Source organism: Sitophilus oryzae, unplaced genomic scaffold (assembly GCF_002938485.1).
Source record: "Sitophilus oryzae breed Bouriz unplaced genomic scaffold, Soryzae_2.0 scaffold_1000_pilon_pilon, whole genome shotgun sequence".
In the NCBI taxonomy this organism is placed as follows: Eukaryota; Metazoa; Arthropoda; class Insecta; order Coleoptera; family Curculionidae; genus Sitophilus; species Sitophilus oryzae.
In genome coordinates this window covers 41,474-60,632 of record NW_022145617.1, presented here as the reverse complement: position 1 = coordinate 60,632, position 19,159 = coordinate 41,474, and the positions used below count along the sequence as shown (strand labels likewise).

Sequence of the window (19,159 nt, the reverse complement as noted above, 5' to 3'; positions counted from 1 at the left end):
ACTATACCGTTTCAGAGAAAATTAAGAAAAACATAAAAATATGGTTGAATTTTCCGAAAAAGTCCTAAAAATCAAAACGCGTTTCTATGGTAATATAACATAGTTTTCATTCTTTGGTAAATTGTTGTTCATAGAATTTTAATTAACGTAATATTTTTGTTGTTTTAAAACGTTAAAGAAGCACAAAATTTATTTAGTTCAATGCTACGGGAAGGGTGATAATAGTTATCGGAAAATAATATGATACTTTCACAACTGCATAGAGTATGATGTTAATCAAAATTAATAATAACCATCCATCAAAGAATGAAATCGAATTGATATTACCATATAAACGCCTTTTGATTTTTAGGACTTTTTTTAGGCCAAATTGTCATGTTTGAAGAAATAATATTTGTCAGATGAAAATTTTTATTTTTTAGTATACAGGGTGATCCTAAGTTAAATCGAGAAACTTCGGTAATATATTTCGCAAATAAAAATAATTAAAAAAGTTCATATAAATTTATGTCATAAAACGCTTCGTTCCGGAGATACACGGTGTAGAAATTTCATTTTTATTTCGTTTCTTTCCAAATAATTTCTGAGCTAACGGCGATATTTGAATGAAAATTGGTGTCTGGTTTCTGTTGAACCTTTGGCACAAAATAATTCCAAATGTATTACTTCAGTCTAATAACTATCTAGTCTAGATGTTAATTTTTTTCGTCAATTGGTTATGGTCTACAAGAATCTTCTCTAGTCGATCAAAATAGAGAGGGATGGTGAACAACCAACCACGCTATTGAGACATGATGTCACCATAGTAGATTGTATGGGAGCGAGGAACTTAATCACCATGACCTTGTATATCTAGTGTGTCCAGTTTCTTGAGCTATAAAGGTGCGTCCAGACCAGACGAGACGAGCGTGAGACAACCCAAGAAGCCTCGTTGCTATCCGTCCCGGCCGATCCAAGAAAGCTCGCGCTACAGTCTAGACGTGTTTTTGGTAGGCTCGCTCGACTGCGAGATATTCAGTTCGCAAATCAGAGCTGATTTACGAATTTCGACTATTTAAAATTAAATAATCTCAATTTTGTAAATGGTACATCGTATGTATTATCATTTTTCTCTTAAAATTTCCAAATTTTGCGTCACTGATAATTTTTACCGTACCGATATCTAACATTTCTCTAAATAAATTGAATTATTACAAAATCTATTAATTTTAGTAATCTAATAAGATCGTAGAATCTAATAATAAAATAATAAAATAACAAATAGTCCCACTGAAAAATATTTATATCCGCAACACTTTTTTTAAGTACCCTGTATACTCTACAGTAATTTTGAAATGTGCTTCTTAACCATCCCAATAACTTTTCTATTCAACATTTTGTTCTAAAAAACGTTAAAAAACTTATTTTGTAAAAGACGTCGTGTCTTGAAACAAATGAAGGGTTAAAGGGAAAAACAACCAAAAGGGAAAAAAATACGACGAACCAAATACTTATTTCTTACTCTATCCGTTATTATTTGGCCATCGCTTGTTATATTCAATTACAATTTAATATGTGTTTGGGTTCCTTTCACTATGATCCAACTCGCTTGTCTCGTGGCAGGCTTACCTCAAAAAATGGATAGAAGTCTCGCTCTTGCCTCGTTCTCGTCTCGTCTCGTCTGGACGCACCTTATCTCATCATACAGTGTCAGAGCGTTTACAAAAGCCAGTATCTGAGACGGTTTTACCGAGGTTAGTTCTCTATCTCCAATATCACTTGTACCAAAGTTTATGGCACGAATGGTTGTCATTTCAGCGCACGCAGTGATGAGGTGTTTTGGTGTTTCCCCATTTTCCCCTCAGAATCTGCATCGGCTGTTGTTTCTTAGCTTCAATCTACTGGGGTGTCCATTAAGGAGGCAGTGTCCTGTTAAAAGCTCCGTGGCAATCTGAAGATCATTCTTACTTAATTCAAAGAAAAACTTTGACTTTTCTCGGTCGTAAGTCCTGAGAAATTTCTTCGAGTGTCTTCTTAAACCCTTAGAGGATTTCCATTCCAGGTTACAGGTAGAGTCTTCCAGGTTCTTGAGTTCCGCTTAAGTAGGTTTCTACTTGGGAAGCAGAATTATATGATGTCACCATATTTCTTTCGAGAGTTTAAGGACGAGAAGAAGTTACATATAAATATAATTTTATATTTGGACAGTAAAATGTTTTTAATAATTATTTAGTATTAAAATATTTATATTGTAATAATACTATTTTGAAATTTCAAAAAATATTAAGCACGTATTTACTTACAATAATCAATAAAATATTTTCTAATAATTACTCCTTTTGAAATTAAATAGCTTTTACCAAATCTTCTCTTTACATAACTAATTTTTACTGTTCTTTTATTGTTAAACTCGTAAAGTGGTTGACGTGACGACATATGGTAATAAACTAAATATTCTTGAAATACCTACTCGGCAGACCTTGGCCATTTCTGGTATATGCAAATAAAATATAGTTTTTACAGATTAGAGATAAATGCGTATAAGATATGGTATAAGCATTAACCAGTTAAATACTCTGAATAATTTTGCGGTTCGTTTGTTACAGTATAGGGAATATCGATAATACAAAGATTTAGTTAAATTTTACTTTTTTGCAATTTTTGATTGTCTTTTATGACTGTTTTTTTTAAAAGGTTACATTTAAAAAAAAAGCCCATATTAAAAATCGCACATTTCACTATAACAATATACACATTTTCATACTTAATAAACTGTTTAATTCAATTTTCAAACCAGTTTTATAATTTTCTTTTCTTGAAGTGCAAAAGTTAATAAGTAATAGCAGTTATTTAATTAATAATTTACATATTTATTTAACTACCTCGATATATTTTTCATTTAATTCCACTAATATTACAAGAAGTCTGTTTTAGGGAATTTGAAAGGCAGATAGAAAAATTGTTGCTATTGTACACAAGCCATAATAACTATTTTAAGCATTCTTCACATATTTAATTAACATAATATTCAACATTTAAAATGCAGGTCAATATCAGAAGAATTTAAATACTTATACACGTTTTGATGGAAACCAACACATTTTGAGCTAATGCTTTTTTTTAAGAAAAAGTCACTTATTTAATTTGGTAAATAGAGATTTCATAAATAGGGAATTCACGATATTTTTTCCATTATATATTATATGTAATTCAATATATTGTGGCAATACAATAGTCGCGTTCATCAGGACGTAGCGCTACTGCAGCGGTCACTAGTTTTCTGCTGAACGCGCTGATTAGTTGTGAGCGCTCTGGGATCAGTCGCCATTTTTTCTATCAGATTTAAAATACGCTACGCTACCGAGGCTTAAGCCCTCCATAAACGTCACATACGCCAAATGTCACAAAATGTTTTGGAAAAAGAACTTCTTGGTTGTCTAAAACCCCTCGATTTGTGCCAAACATGGGTGAAAACAATTTAATATGCATTACTTATGATTTTGATAATCAAATTTATGAGGTGATGCTGATCTACTGGCTGAAAAAGATCAACCGCTCATCCTATTATTAGATCTACATCTAGAGTGTCTTCTCGAGCAATTAGCACTGCTGCTTGGATAGGATTCGTTGTTGAAATTGAAGTCAAATTAATGTATAAAAGTACATGAAGAGTACAAGTGCAAAAATCAAAATATAAAATCTATAGATTTGGATTTTTGAATCAAAATACAAACACATAGCTAGCACAGCTTAAGTAAAAACAGCTCGGACAGTGTAGCGTGCCGTTTTGATCTTTTTACGCTCGGATTTGCGATTCGAAAGAGGGAGAACACTAGAGCGGCGAGCTCTCTCGCCACAACCAATAGCCGCGTAAGCGGCAGTCAGCCCAGAGATGTATTAAAAAAAAATTTACACGTGACGTAAAAAATTATTCGACTGGTGCTAGAACATAATTTAGATACACGTTTTTTAAATTGTTGACTTGTTGAATAAATATGCATTCTCAAAGAAAAACATTTAAAAAACAAATTAATTAATTTATTCCTAGAAATAACAGCAAAATGAAATAGGTACATTGATTACTTATAGGTATTTACGAATGTTTCCAAATTAGGAGCTTTCGGTTTTTGTTTGCTACATTTAAGTTCTTATTAATATTCTTTAAGGTATTAATAAATTAACTTTTGCGTATAATTTTAACAAAAAATACATTATAGGAAAATTTTGACAAGGATGGTTGAATTTAATTGTCTGAAATAATTTAACGAATTTACATAATATATTTTCATTTAAGGAAAGTTCTTCAAAATTGTTCTGATAAATTTTATAAAAAAAACCATATATCATATATCCTATATATCAATTTTTATGAAAATCGGTTGACTTTGAAATTTTGACATGTCATTAAACTGTCATTTTTTCAAGATGGCCGTCCATATATTTTTTTCATATGTATATACCCACAATATACCTATATATATAATTTTAGCCCGATCCATTCATAAATAGAATTTTAAAAATCAAAACCTCAAAATGCCGCCATTTTGACAGCTGTCAAAAATTCGGGTCATGCCTTGCAAAAATGTATTGTCATCGGGTCTGAACCTACATGCCAAATTTCAATCTCCTACAATAAAAGGAAGTGGTTCTAATTTAGCTTACAAGATTTGCCCCGCAAAACATACATACATACATAGATAGTTAATACAAAGCTTATAAAAAATAGCCTCCAATGAGGACACTAAATAAAAAATGGTCACTTGGCATTAGCAAGCCTCCAAATAAGTGGTCTTTATCGTTTTGAAAAGCTCTAAAGTGTGAATACTTTTGAATTGAACATTAATTTTGAATTGAATTGAAAATTAAACAGACTATATTTTGAATTATTTCCATAATTATTTGTGTAACCAGCAGCCGCACATCCCGGAAAACCTTTTCCCATTCCAACAATAAAATTGAAATAAAAGCACAAATACCTATGGTTAAATATAAGAAAAAATCGAATTAAAATCTTCCGTAATACGGCCCTACACGTCACCGGTGGAGGTTATGCATCGACTGAATGAGACTGACTATCGCTCGCTTAATTAAAAGTGTCTAGCCCTAGCGGTCAACTATTAAGCTTGACCAATCAGGTTGGTTAGCGTGGTTATTTGAAGGGTGTTAATTCATGTGTGTTTGTCAAAAACTCTAACGTGATTGGTCGGGCTTAATAGTTGCCTGCTAGGGCTAGCCACAAGTGCTTAATTCAGTTAAGCATCGTCGGAGTGGGGCGTTTTAAATTCGAGCGTGGGAAAAATTGGCGAGTGTCCAAGCTATATTATTCTGTAAGCTGTGTAGTTAGGTTAAGTTGTTATGATGCTTCACAGATAAGGAATGAGAGTTCCTTGTCTAAGGGATGCTTAAAAGCGCGTTCAGCAGGACAACCAATCGATGACACATTGCTCACTGATCAACTTGTCCTGATGAACGCGACCAATATACTGTGGCAACACTTATACACCTATAAACTTAATATTATACCAACCTTGATGTTAAAAAGTAAATTTTCATGCATATTTTTATCGATAAGTTTGTAACTTATAAACAACGGTTTAGGTAAAGCATCTCTCATTTACCAGCTCAGAATTAGAATTTTCATGCACACTGTCATATTTATTTCATACCAATAACGAGAATATTCGTATAATTTAATAAAATTACTATCACTATAAATAATGAATTGTTTGTAATTGTTGTAATTTCTGTATTATTAATCCAGTAAATGATGGAGATAAACAATTGTGATTAATTAAAATTTTATTTTAAGATGAAACTTTTGTTAACAACATTCTGAGAATTCGAATAATGAATTGAATAATGACAAGTGGCATCTGTCTAAAAAAGACAGCGATTTAGAGTGATAGTTTGGTTATGGAAAAGAAATTAGTTTACTGGTTGCCTAAAGATTGACATTAATTTAAAAATAAATCCCCAACTTGAATAATGAACAAAATATTTAAACAAAAACAGACCACAGACTACAAAAAACAAATTGTTGGTTAGTAGCAGTTCGTAGTAGCAAAGATAATTCTACTACGATGTGTTAACTATAATATTCTTTGGTTTTAGTCAGAGATATAGATGTACCAGTATTTTGGTTTAATGGCCACATCTCTCCGGCCGGGTAATAGAATTATCGTTTTTTCGTAAAAATTAAAAAACATTATAAAGTTATACAGCTAGAATATATAATTTTTTTTATTAATTTTTTTAATATATTTTTTTGCGGTTTTATATTAATTCTAATTTTTTTGAAGTGTATTAAAAGCATTTATAAAAAATATCCTATCCTTCAAATCCTTCAATTTAATAGATCTCAGTAAGAAGTTTCACTTCAAACATGCTCACATAGTGCACACACAATTTTTTTGATTTTTTTACTTTTAAAGTTATATACCAAATGATATTAGATATTATGCTTTATAATTATTGTCACCGTATACTATAAACATTATTTTTCGAGGTTTTCAAGGCTGGGAGACCTTGTTGTGCAGCTCTCCACACAATCTAATAGAACACTGAAACCGTAATTATTAATTTATGGTAATTTTAAATTGTTTGTCATATTTGGTGTACGTAAAATAAGTAATTTAATCAGACGCAGGCACCACATTTACTGCCTAATAATTTGTTATATTAATTTTTTATCAGAATCGCAATATTGTTACTCATCAACTGATTGCAATTAGATGTTCAATTTAGTCATCGAATTATAAATAAAAAATCAAGCTACTTGTCGAAAAATTAAAAAAAAAATCAAAAACATGTTTCTCGCACAGCATAACTCAATGGAAAACGAATCATTTACATTACTTTTATAGCACATTTTTTTAGAGCAAATCTAGGTTACCCAACACATGACGCCTCCATGGACGGCAGTTAAGATTAAAAATAAAGACTGTAGAAACAAATTTCTAATATGGTAAAAGCCCAATTACCGTCACTGTCCTAATTATCGTCATATTCCGAAAGTTAAGAGAAAAAAATCCATAATAAATAGGTAATTTTAAATATTTGTTTTATATATCTGGAAACGCTACAATACATCTTTTTTTATAAAGGCGCACTTCATTTACGTGGAATAACGACTATTTTAATTAGAAGTTAGGGGACGTTGACGGGAAACCATACATTTCTTATAAGCTAAGCAGAGCAACAGTCTTCTTGATTTTCTTTCACAATAATGTAATTTAGTATATTAAGGTTCAAATATAATTAATTACCAGAGTAAAAGGTTTTCTGTTTATGTATTTATATAAAAAAAATATGTTTTTCTATAATATTAATAAAAAAAAATGGGTGACGGTTTTTGGGCCATGTCGCAACGGAACGTGCCGTATTATCGTCACCATTGACGAAGATTGGGTCATTATTGGCAGAGATATTTTATTCAGTATAAAATTCATTTTTCGGTAATACATTTTTTTTTCTATAAATGGCAGTATGAAGATGGGCTATTTGATGTGCCCAATTTTCGTCACCCACTTTTGTCATTAATTCTACATTAAATTATCAATTAAAAATGGATGACGGGAACTGGATGACTGCGATGCGGCGGAATTTAGGCCATTAAACAATGTAAGCCATATTAATATAGGCTTCCTGTAAAATACCTGTGATTTTAAAAGTGCGAAATATTAGAGTTCTGAAGATATTTTGGACTATATTAAAAGGGATATTGTTACAAAAATTAAAAAAAAAAAAAGAGGTGTTTATGATATACCTGATTATGATATTATATCTTATTGATATACCTGATATTATATCTTAAACTGATATGTCAAAGTAAAACTAATTTTTCAAGTTTAAAGTTTATTTACTAATTAAAAAGTATTTATTTACTAATATGATGTTACTGTTTTTTTTTGTTCGTTTTTTTATAAAAATATTTAACAGCCAGCGCTTTCAGAAGTACCATTAGTTTATTATCAACAATTTCACAGGGGTCGCGTATGCTCCGTCCGGATGTGGTTCATATACAGGGTGTCCCAGAAATAAGTGCAAGTATTTTAAGGGGTTGTAGATCTCGATAAAAGAAACACATTTTCTCTTTATCGTTTTTCAAATAAGTCCAAAATAACGGAGTTATTTTATACTTTGAAAATTTCCAAAAAAAAATGATTTTTTGCTCAAGTTTTGAGAACCACTGGATCTTTTCTGGATTTTCTTTCTTGTAAATTTAATCTACTATCTACTACATAGTATGTTGTCATATTATCAAGAAATTATGTTTTTTAACTAAAAACTAAAAAAAAATCCAAATTTTTTTTCAAAACATTCCGAATTTTCAAAATTTTTTTTTTGCGAAAAGAACCTCATAGGCGTGTTTCTGGGGTTGAACTATACTACCAGTTAAAATACTTGCACTTATTTCTGGGACATCTTGTGTAACTCATGGTACTTGCTTGAAGTCGCGGATGGTCCGCTCCATCTGAAAGCGCTCTAATACCTTGTATTCACTAATTATTACTACATTATTATTTTTGAGCTGATATCGGAGATATTCTTAATTAAAATTTTATTTTCTATGCTTATTTTTTTAATTATTTAATTGTTTATGTTTTATTTTTTGCAATGAGTCGCAATTCCTAAATAAACTTTTGTAAAAAACAATGTTTTTTGTGTGATATAACACATATATAGATATGACGAAAATTGGGACGATATATAGGTAGAGAGGTGACGATATTTAGGGCAATTGTAGTTTTTTTAGTTTTTCTTGAAAATAATCGAAAATATCGGTCAAGTTATTAAAGTTTTATTTAAATTTTATATAAAAATAACTCCTAGTGTCATATTACTAATAATTCGGATTTTATAGCTAACTAAACTGAGATATTCCCTTAATGTGACGATAACTGGGACAGTTACCATATTCAATTTTAGTTAGTCTTCTAGAGGGTCTTTGGAGCGTCGTAACTTGGGCTCTATGTGAGCTAGGCCAAGCGACACGGGTCACTGTGATAGTTAGTTTTGACGTAAGAAACGTCAAAAGTTCATGTCGTCCGAACGCAATGAAATTTGGTGGATAAGCTATGTGAGCGACGGTGCACACGGTCCCGATAGGATACGACGTTTCGTTTACATCTTCATCAGGGTTGGTTTAATTATTTGATATTGAAAAACAATGTCAGTCGATTTCGGCATAATTGGGGACGGGCTACAGGATGACGCTCTCGACGTTTCGAACCGATGCTTCTAAATGGACGAAATCATCAGGATTTTTCTTAAATATGGGTCGATTAGAACCAATACAGACTTAGCACGTGATTGGACTTACTTCTCAGAGGGACAGACGGTCATTTTAATACAAATTTTGTGAACGTGGATCAAATTATTTATTAATTTTTAATTTATTACTTCTTCAACATTTCAAACTACACTTTTTCAAACATTTCCTCCAAAGCCTTGAATTTAATTGCTGTTAGTGAGAAGTTTTACTTCAAATATGCGCACATAGTGCACACAAGTTTTCTTTCTTCGTTTTGTTTCGCGTTTTTTCTTATGTTTCGCATCAAAAATTAAATAGGGTATTAAAATATACCACGCGAGTACTTAAACTTTTAAAAATAGATACGAATACTAAGGTACTAAAACTTTATAATAGACTATTTAATATTTTAGAAAATTATTAATTCAAATAATGTGTCTAGCAAGAAATGTCTCATAATTAATTAGTCATTATAGTAATAAAATAATTAATAGGTTTAATGATAATTGACGTCATGTCACCTCGTAGCTAATTACATATAAAAATGGGTATTTCGCAAAACAAAGTATTAATTTTTTAATTTCAAAATTCAAGAATGGTAAATTATTAATTATGGATTGCACAAAGCAAATTTTAATAGATTTCTATGAACGTATATAGGAAATACTTTTTACCACATTACGATTTCTAAAAATACGTGAGGTATATGGAAAACAAACCTATTTAAATTGATTTATTGATAGAACTTGAGTCCCGTAAAAGGTGACATGGTTTGACGAGCTATGAACTAAAAATAAAATTAATAATTATTAAAAAAATCTTTTAAAAACAACCTTTCATTTAGGTGCTCTAAATGAAGAAAGGAATCTTTAAATTAAATTAAATGCATCAGTTTTTATTATATTAAAAAATTAATGCACTCATGGACAAAATTATCGAATATTTTTTGTTATCACTATTACTCGAACAAAATTCTATATTATCGTTGTAAATTTAGAAATTTGCTAATGTTATTCGTTTAGTAGGCGATTATATTCATTTGTTTTAAAATATTTTGACATTTAATTAATTTCAATGGCGTATATTTTCTATAGCTCTCTTTGAGATTTAAAAATTCCTTACACATAAATCAAGAATTATATTGAATTAAGTTATTTGTAGTGAATTTAAGTAATTTGTTAGTGATCTTTAAAAGGAATAATATGCCACCAGTGAGGTATTGCAGTGAGGCTGAAGCGGCACAAATTGTAACTTTGTATAAGGAAGGATATAGACAAACAGAAATCGGTCGGCGTCTTAGAAGAGGTCAGTCTACGGAATGAAATGTTTTAAAAAGATATCAAGAGACTGGAGATTTTGTACGAAGACGCGGCCAAGGACGCAAAAGGTGTACATCGGCAATTGATGACCGTTTTGTTGTACTTAATTCTACTCGAAATCGCACATTGACATCCACATACCTCAAAAATGAGTTACTAAAAGTTAGACAAGTTAATGTTAGTTCGAGAACGGTTAGAAGAAGATTAAAGGAAGTGGGTTTAAAGCCAAGACGACCTGCCAAAGTTCCACGTCTTCTCCAAAATCACAAAACTGGTCGATTGCAATTTGCCAGAACACATATTCAGTGGAATATCGAGGACTGGAAAAAAGTTCTATTCACTGATGGGCGAAATAATGTCAATAGAAGAGTCGGGGAACGATACAGAAGCTGCAACCTTATACAGACTGTTATTAGTATTAGTCAGTTATTAGTTATTAGTCATTGGATATGACAGATTTCTATTTATGCACGATAATGCTCGAGCACATGCAGCTAGCATAGTGACTAATTATCTTGATGTAGTCCAGATTCAAAGATTAGATTGGCCACCATATAGCCCAGATTTAAATCCCATTGAGCATTTGTGGGAGGAGCTAAAACGTCGCATACGACGAAGAAATCCTGTTTCAAATACACTAGAAGAGCTTCGATATGCGATACAACACGAGTGGAATGCAATTCCTCAAGAATATATTTAAACTCTATTTAGTAGCATGCCGAGAAGGATGCAAGCACTAATTAGAGCTGGAGGTGGAAATACTCGTTATTAACTAATCCCTATATTTTTCCATTCAAAAGGTTTTACTTATTTACTTCTGAAGCATTTAAGTTGAAACTAAGTATCCTTCATTTTCATAAATTTAACATTATTTTTTTACGATTTAGTGTCAATAATAATTTAATATTCCTTATTTAAAATGTGTAAAATACATTGTTCTTTCTTGTTTGTTGCATATTATTCATTAAAATAAAATTTAAAATATTCAATAATTTTATCCATGAGTGTATAATATAAAAGTTCGGTCCGTTAATATTTTGAACAGAAAAGCGGTAGTAATGGCTCTTTATGTCCCTTAAGTGCTGTTAAGAATGTGAGTTTTGTTGATGTAAATAATAGCTGTTATTATTTATAATTAATTTATTTTTGTTTCCTAAAATGTTTTTATTAAAAGAAAATATGCAAAAGAGGGCAACGCTGTGCCGGTCAAGCTTAATCACGTGATTAAAAGTTTATTTGATATGAACTATACCTATTTGTACATACGTAGAAATAAATAATAATATTATAGTTTAAATGTATTTGAAGATATTTTATTACAAGTACACCATTACATGCATTTGATTGATTGCTATTGTGAAATAGTGCGAAAATAAATATAATGATTACTTATGGGTTTCTCATATTTTTTATGCGAATATTTATACCTACTTTTGTTTATATGATATTGCAAAATAATACTTTAAGTCAACTGTTAGACAATTAAAGGCTATCTGTAGAAATACGAGTTTTTAAATTTTGGCGTTTTGCAATTCATCATTATCTTTTATGCAAGGAAGCTCAATTAACATATATTTTGAGTACCTATATAAGCAATATAGGTACTTAAAACAAGTAACAGTTTAAAGTAAAGTAATAAAATTATGTGCATCCTCGGAAAGAAAGTAATAAAAAGTATTCTTTTATATTTAATTCATTATTAATTATTACTATTTATCATATATTTGTATTTATATTCCTTTTATATCTCGTAAAAACTTAGATATTTCGCCACAGAAAAGGAAATTTAAAAAATAAATCTGTAAAATACTATAGTGATGGGAAAAACCGATTAATTTTAATAATGGAGTACTCGAGTTTAAAGCGATTTCAATAATCGAGTATTGAATCGAGCGAAATATCGTTCGTATTTAAAAATACGGTTTTTCGCCGAGCGACACGAGCGATTCGCTTCATCTCTTGCTTGATTTAGTTTATTTCAAGCCGATTTTTCGCTCGAGTTATCCCATCACTATAAAATACCATTGCGTTGCATCCGAACAGTAATTAGTTTGTTAGTAGCTTTTTACCCGTAAGAAAAGTTTGTCTAACCCACAAAAAGATGTTTTATGCGGCCTACATATAGATCATAACAAATAAACTTTTAATCACGTGATTAAGCTTGACCGGCACAGTGTTGCCCACTTTTACATATTTTCTTTTAATCAAAATATTTTAGGGGAAACAAACATAAATTAATTAGAAATATATAAACAGTTCTTACTTACATCAACAAAACTGACCTCTTGACAGCACTTAAGGGATATAAAGGGCCATACTACCGCTTTCCCGTTCAAAATATTCTAATAAAGTTGCGATGAGTTTTTTACGGCTATTAAGCTATCTTGTACACTTTGCACTAAAAGAGGTTCTAAAAAGAACAATGTTTGACTGCTAGTAAAAGAAAATAAACTTAAAGGATCACTACACAAGGGGTACAACAACAACAGAAGGGGTACCACCGGAATCCCCAGCGGTATAATTTAAATTCCTCTTAGTCAGCCTGGCGCGGAATATGTCCATTGTTGGCAACAATGAATGAACAGTTTTTGGTGTTTTAAATTAATTAACTAAAAAAGTTGTAAGTGAATTTTAAATAATTTGTAAAGCTATTAATTATAATATAAATATATTTTATTAATTAATATGCTTTATACATTCAGGAAGCAAACTTCAAATATCATCAAATATTTCCAGTAGGTTAAAGAAATAAAATCCAAGGTATCTTTGATTTTTAGAAGAAAAAATATATATGTTCTCCGACATACGTAAAATTTATAATGACATTGAAATATCTTATGTTGAAATGAATAATATAGATACTATACAGGGTTTCCTACGATGTTCTCTATGGGTATCTCGGAAACTACTGAAGATAGAGAGTCGGTTAAATGTGGAAATGAATTATAATTATGTAGACTCAGGGATAGAAAAAGGTGGACCTTTATGAATTAAGAGAGGCACTCGAAGGGGCAGTACAGGAGAAGTTTAATTAAGTCGACTGGTCGTTCTGTGAGAATAGCTAGAAATTCAGTTTTAAAAAGATGCATTTATGTACTCAAAACAATGGCGGATTTTTTTAACATTTTCTAAAATAACTTAAAGTGTATGTAGTGATATTATTTTTTTAAGTTTGAGTTTGTGGGGTAATGTAAATTGTAAAGAGCCGTTTAATAATATATTTTGTCTTTTTATAAGTTATAAATCATAACAAAATAAGAACACCATGCCAACTAAGTGAAATTAGTCAAGAAAGAAAAGAATTGGCTATAACTCAGTAATTTTTTGAAAAAAACATATTATAGCTTACATCGCTGAAAAGCTTAAAAATGGCGCTTTTTATGAAGTCATGGCCAACTATGGTTTCCATTAAAAAAAACATATGTTTGTGTTATATCTCAAAAATGACAGGCCTTAGAAAAAATCGGAGAACACAAACTCATTAGGGTTGTGATTATCTACAACTTTCATCTGAAAACTTTTTGTCTAAAATAGATTATAATGGAATTAAGAACAATTTTTAAAATTGCTATAATTTGTTTTATTTTTTCGAAATATCTAGTAAGACATAAACTTTTTCAAAAATCTGAAAGGCGCATATTTAATATGACCCCACAAAACTGCAATTCTTTCCCCATTTAACCGACTCTCTATCTCCAGTAGTTTCCGAGATAGCCATAGAGAACATTGTAGGAAACTCACCTTGTATAAATTTAGAATAAACAATAATTATTATCAACTTACGGGTCCGGAAAATATTTCCTTTATCCGATCGTTGGGATGTTTTCCTTTTTTCGTCCGTACCATCATGAAGATTTTCTTCACGTCGGTGAAGCAACGTAACAATTTCTCGATGAGTACTTTGCCCATAAAGCCGGTACCGCCTGTGATGAAAAGTGTTTTGTCTTTGTACATCTCGACTATTCGGTCGGTGTACTGAGCCTCCAGGTTTTCTCCCATTTTTGAGATAGTACTGAAACAAAAAAAAATGCATTTGTAATTTTTTAATGATTATAATTTTGATGTTATTATTTGTAAATAATAACATTAATGTCCGATATTGGTCTTGATCTTGCACAAAAGCAAGACCAAGCGTTAGATCTGTAATTGGCCATTGGCCAGTGCATTGGCTAATATATTGACGCTCATAGTGGCTAGAGAATTGGTAATCTGTCCTCACGTTGGAGAGACGTCCAGTATGTCTCGACGCAGACGAACATCAACAATGGTTATTATTATTAATTATAATCATAATTAAAATAAATGAAATAATATAAATGTTTTAAAAAAATAGTATGTATAATGTTTTATTAGGTGTAAAAATGACACATTTTTTGGCGACGCGATACGTTTGACGTTACAGGTACAGACGAAGCACAAAAAGTCATTTTTGCTCCGACTAGAACATGTTATTTTTTTTTCAAACGTCACAAATATTTTTTAAACAATTTCAAACTTTACAAATAATTTAAAAATATTTAATCGTAAAACTTTGTAAGTAGTTATACCGGGTGCGTCTCAAAAGTGGCTCACCCCTATGTTTTTTTAATTTTTTTAGATAAAAAAGCGAGATTTGGTATGTTAGTATATGACATAAATTAAGATTGACTGACGTGTTTAATTGTTTTCGGTCACTTCCTCTTTCACAGGAAATTACTACAACTTTTGATTTTGAAATAGCACTCTCTATGTTTTTTTTATTTTATTCGATAGAAAATGACACTCTGAATAGAATAACGTGTCACATGTCATCTTTTGATATTTCCGCATATCGTCGGCTTTATGACGAAAAGGCGTATCTCGATTTTTGGCGATTTTGAGATATCAACGTCATGACATGTGAAATGGGTCATATTTTAACATAGCGAATTTGCGCATCTCAATATTGTACCTTTTTCATTTTATATTCGTTTAAAAATTTGTCCCATCTCAAATACTACAATTCTTCGTTATGACGAAGAGACGTTATACCAATTGTTATACTACAAGAGAGATGGAATTTGAGATAGGTCCTTATGTTTTAAGTTATGAAAATGCATGTGAGAGAAAATCACACCATTCTACCTAATTATTTTCTGATGGTTGCTTGGGACAAAATAACAAACAAACAAACAAAACAACAAACAACGCTTTATTGTGCAAAAAGCCAAAACAGCTTCATCGACAAAGCACTCACAAACAACAAAATCACAAAAAAATACAAACAACAAAAAATACACAATACAAATAATACAATTCAAAAAAATTTAAGTCTTTAAAATTACAAAAAGAATATACATGGACAATTTTAGAACAGTACGCAGTAAATAGATATAATTTTATAGTTATAGATTATTAAATACTTGACCTTTGACCAATGTGTGAGATGATCAAAATTTTAAAATACAAAATTGTTCATAATTAAACATCAACAAAAAAGTCGTTTACCGCATATAGGGCTCTCTCCAGTAGGTATGATTTTAAAGCATTGCGAAATGCGGGAAAGAATGAAAGCGATATGATATTCAAAGGCAGATGATTGTACATTTTTTTGGCATTGTACAGTATTGAACGCTTAACTAGTTCTGAGCTCGGGGTTGGCAGATAAAAATCGTGCTCTGCATTCCTAAGTGGATAGTTATGAGATGGCCTTTCGGGTATAGCAGATATGTGCTTGCGGATTAAGCAAACGGATTCAAAAATGAATAAAGAAAGAAGAGTCAGTATTTTCAAATTTTTAAAGAAATTCTGGCAGTGAGTTCTACTGTTTAGTCCCAATAAATATCGAACTGCTCTCTTCTGAAGTATGAAAACACGATCAAATTTTGTTGCGCAGCAAGTACCCCAGAATGGAAGAGCATAACGAAGATGTGACTCAAAAAGGGCATAATAGGCTATTCTAGAGGTTGAGAAGTTAAGTTTCTTAGAAACTGATCTTAGCGCAAAACAGGCAGCGCTTAGTTTCTTTGATAGAGCTTCAATGTGAAAGTCCCATCTCAACGAGTTGTCTACAAGAAGTCCTAAGAATTTCACAGAGTCCACGACGTCAATAGTAGTGTTATTAAGTACAAAAGGTTGTATAGTACTTTTATATGACAAAACTTTAGTTTTTGATAGGTTGAGGCATAGGAGATTAGAATCGCACCAAGACTTAATGGTGCGTAAGTCACTGGATATAGTATCATATAGCGCCGCAACATCTGGGCCGCTCCAAGTGAAACTAGTATCGTCCGCAAAGAGGCCGATTTTACCGCTAATGTCTAGATTTGCAATGTCGTTGATAAACACCAGAAACAAAATAGGGCCAAGTACTGAACCCTGAGGGACACCACATTCTATAGGCTTACAAGAAGACATAGACGTATCAATCCTCACAAGCTGCCTTCTGTTGCCAAGATATGACTTAAGCCATTCGAGCGGCACTCCCCTGAAACCATAGTATTGCAATTTGTTAATTAAGATATTATGATTTACACAATCGAAAGCCTTAGAGAAATCACAGAAAATTGTAGCTGTAGAGTGATGGTTATTCAGGCTAGAGTATACATTATTAAAATAAAACTTCTATCATGGCAGCAGCTCTCTTTTACAGTGTGATTTTGAGCCTGTTTTTTGCCAAAAACCATTGTTAGAATGAGCTAGACTCTGCACATAGTTGTATCGGGTATGCAAAAGATTGTCCGAGAATAAATGGCCGAAGAAAAATTGATCGACAGCAAAACAACGAAACGAAAATTGCCCTAATGGAAAAATTCCCGAAATTATAATTTCCCTTAGAACATTTTAGCGAACCAAAAACTTGCCCTAAAAATACAATAATTTTTATCTCATTATCATTGTCAGGTCATTGGCATTGTCATCCCTGTCAATTTTTGGAAAAATTTATTTATTGTGCCTATCATCATCCTGCATAAACACGTAGAATGGAAGTCGAATTTGTTATTATTTAACAGGGAAAACAGAAACTGTTAGTCCACAGTTATTTGTATCAAAAAGGCACGAATGAAGAAACATGTTTTGTTTTTGTTTTGTTTGGTTTTTATTAAATGGACCGTGAGTTTAAATGCCGTGTATTAATGCCCTCAATTAACTGAATAATTACTAAAAATATTTTAGTTAAAAAAATGGATTTTTGGATTAAAAAAGATATTATTAAAATAAGCTAGATAAGTGTATTTTAATTGATTATTGTCTTTGCTTCTGGAATGAAAATTGTCTTTGTTTTCAGTTGATCTAATCCAACACGAATAAATTCCTGATTTTTTGGTGATTTTCAGATTTTTTCTGTATGTATGTATTGTATTTTCTTGTATGTATTCCATAATGTGAATATTGTATTTTTTTTCCTTATTAAGAACACTTTACCATCATTTTTAAATTTATTTTACATGGGGGTATGTATACTATTCGCTCGGAAATAAATTTATTATTATTATAACAAAAAGGCCTATCTCTATTAAACAACTACAAAGAAATTATTTATTAGAATTTACGCAGAATTTATCTCGAGAACGTTTCCTCAATGTCTCCGTTTAAGTGTTAATACAAAAACACTATTAAAAAATTAAAGACTTTACATTTATTGACCAAATAAAGTAAGTGATTTTCTTTAAATTGCTCTCCTGAAAAGTAGCAAAAATAGAGATACGCCTTTTCGTCAGAAAGCCGACGATATGGTTTATTTCAGGCGGATGAAACTGCCATTTGAATTTTGGAAACACGGCTGAGTTTCTGCCAGTAGAGGGATAGATGGCGCTGCGTAGAAATTCCATCTAAAGTCCCTAGATATTCATCTAGGGACTTTAATTTCATCATGATTTTATCAAGTCACTGACACAGATAAAAATATAGTTTTTACATTTTATTGTGTATTACCAATGATAGAAAAATTAGATATATCGACTCTTTTTACTTTGAATATTTTTAATCGTGATTTGATTTTTTTCAGAAATTTTGTTTCTATTCACCACTATGTTTCTATTCACCCCACTTTACGGTAGTTGAAAAATATAAATATTTATATAAAATGTTGATAATTTAACAGTGATGTGCTTTGTTACTCTATGAATAAACATTGAAATGAAGTTGCTTTCGCCAGAAACAATTATAATTAAATAATTTAATAAAAATTTAATTTCTAAGTCACCCGGATCAGTTAGATCAGTAAAATAAATTGAAAAATAAACGTCATTCCATATTTGGCAATGTCTGTCAGTTTCTGTGAAGTGGAAGTGAATTGTGATTTGTTTTTATGGGAATATTTTACGGATTTTTGCGAATTTAGAGTATTTTGGACGATAGGATTGTGAAATTTAAAAGCCAAGTAGTTTAATATATAAGATTAATTAATCCCTGTGATAATTTTTATGAAATTTCTCATAATCAAAACAAATTCTTTCAACAAAATGGCTGTCTCAGAAATTTGGAAGATCATTAATTTTAAAGTTTTATTTAAGTGTATTTATATCGAATCAAGAATTTGTATAACATATTAAAAGCTTAATTTTAAAGGTTGTGCAGTAATTTATGTAAGTGTACGCTTTTAGATAAATATTAAATATACAAATTTGCAAAGACAAACAAGTAATTT

At 30.9% G+C, this 19,159-nt stretch overlaps 1 protein-coding gene across 1 annotated transcript in view; it reads right to left on the bottom strand.

Annotated features, from left to right (window-relative positions):
• LOC115890375 (putative fatty acyl-CoA reductase CG5065) overlaps window positions 1–19,159 on the bottom strand; it is a 54,842-nt gene that overhangs the window by 19,840 nt on the left and 15,843 nt on the right. Inside the window, exon 2 of the mRNA XM_030910923.1 lies at window positions 14,335–14,563. Within this exon, the coding sequence (XP_030766783.1) occupies window positions 14,335–14,550 (216 nt within the window). The 5' untranslated portion in view covers window positions 14,551–14,563. The remainder of the gene's footprint in view (window positions 1–14,334; window positions 14,564–19,159) is intronic.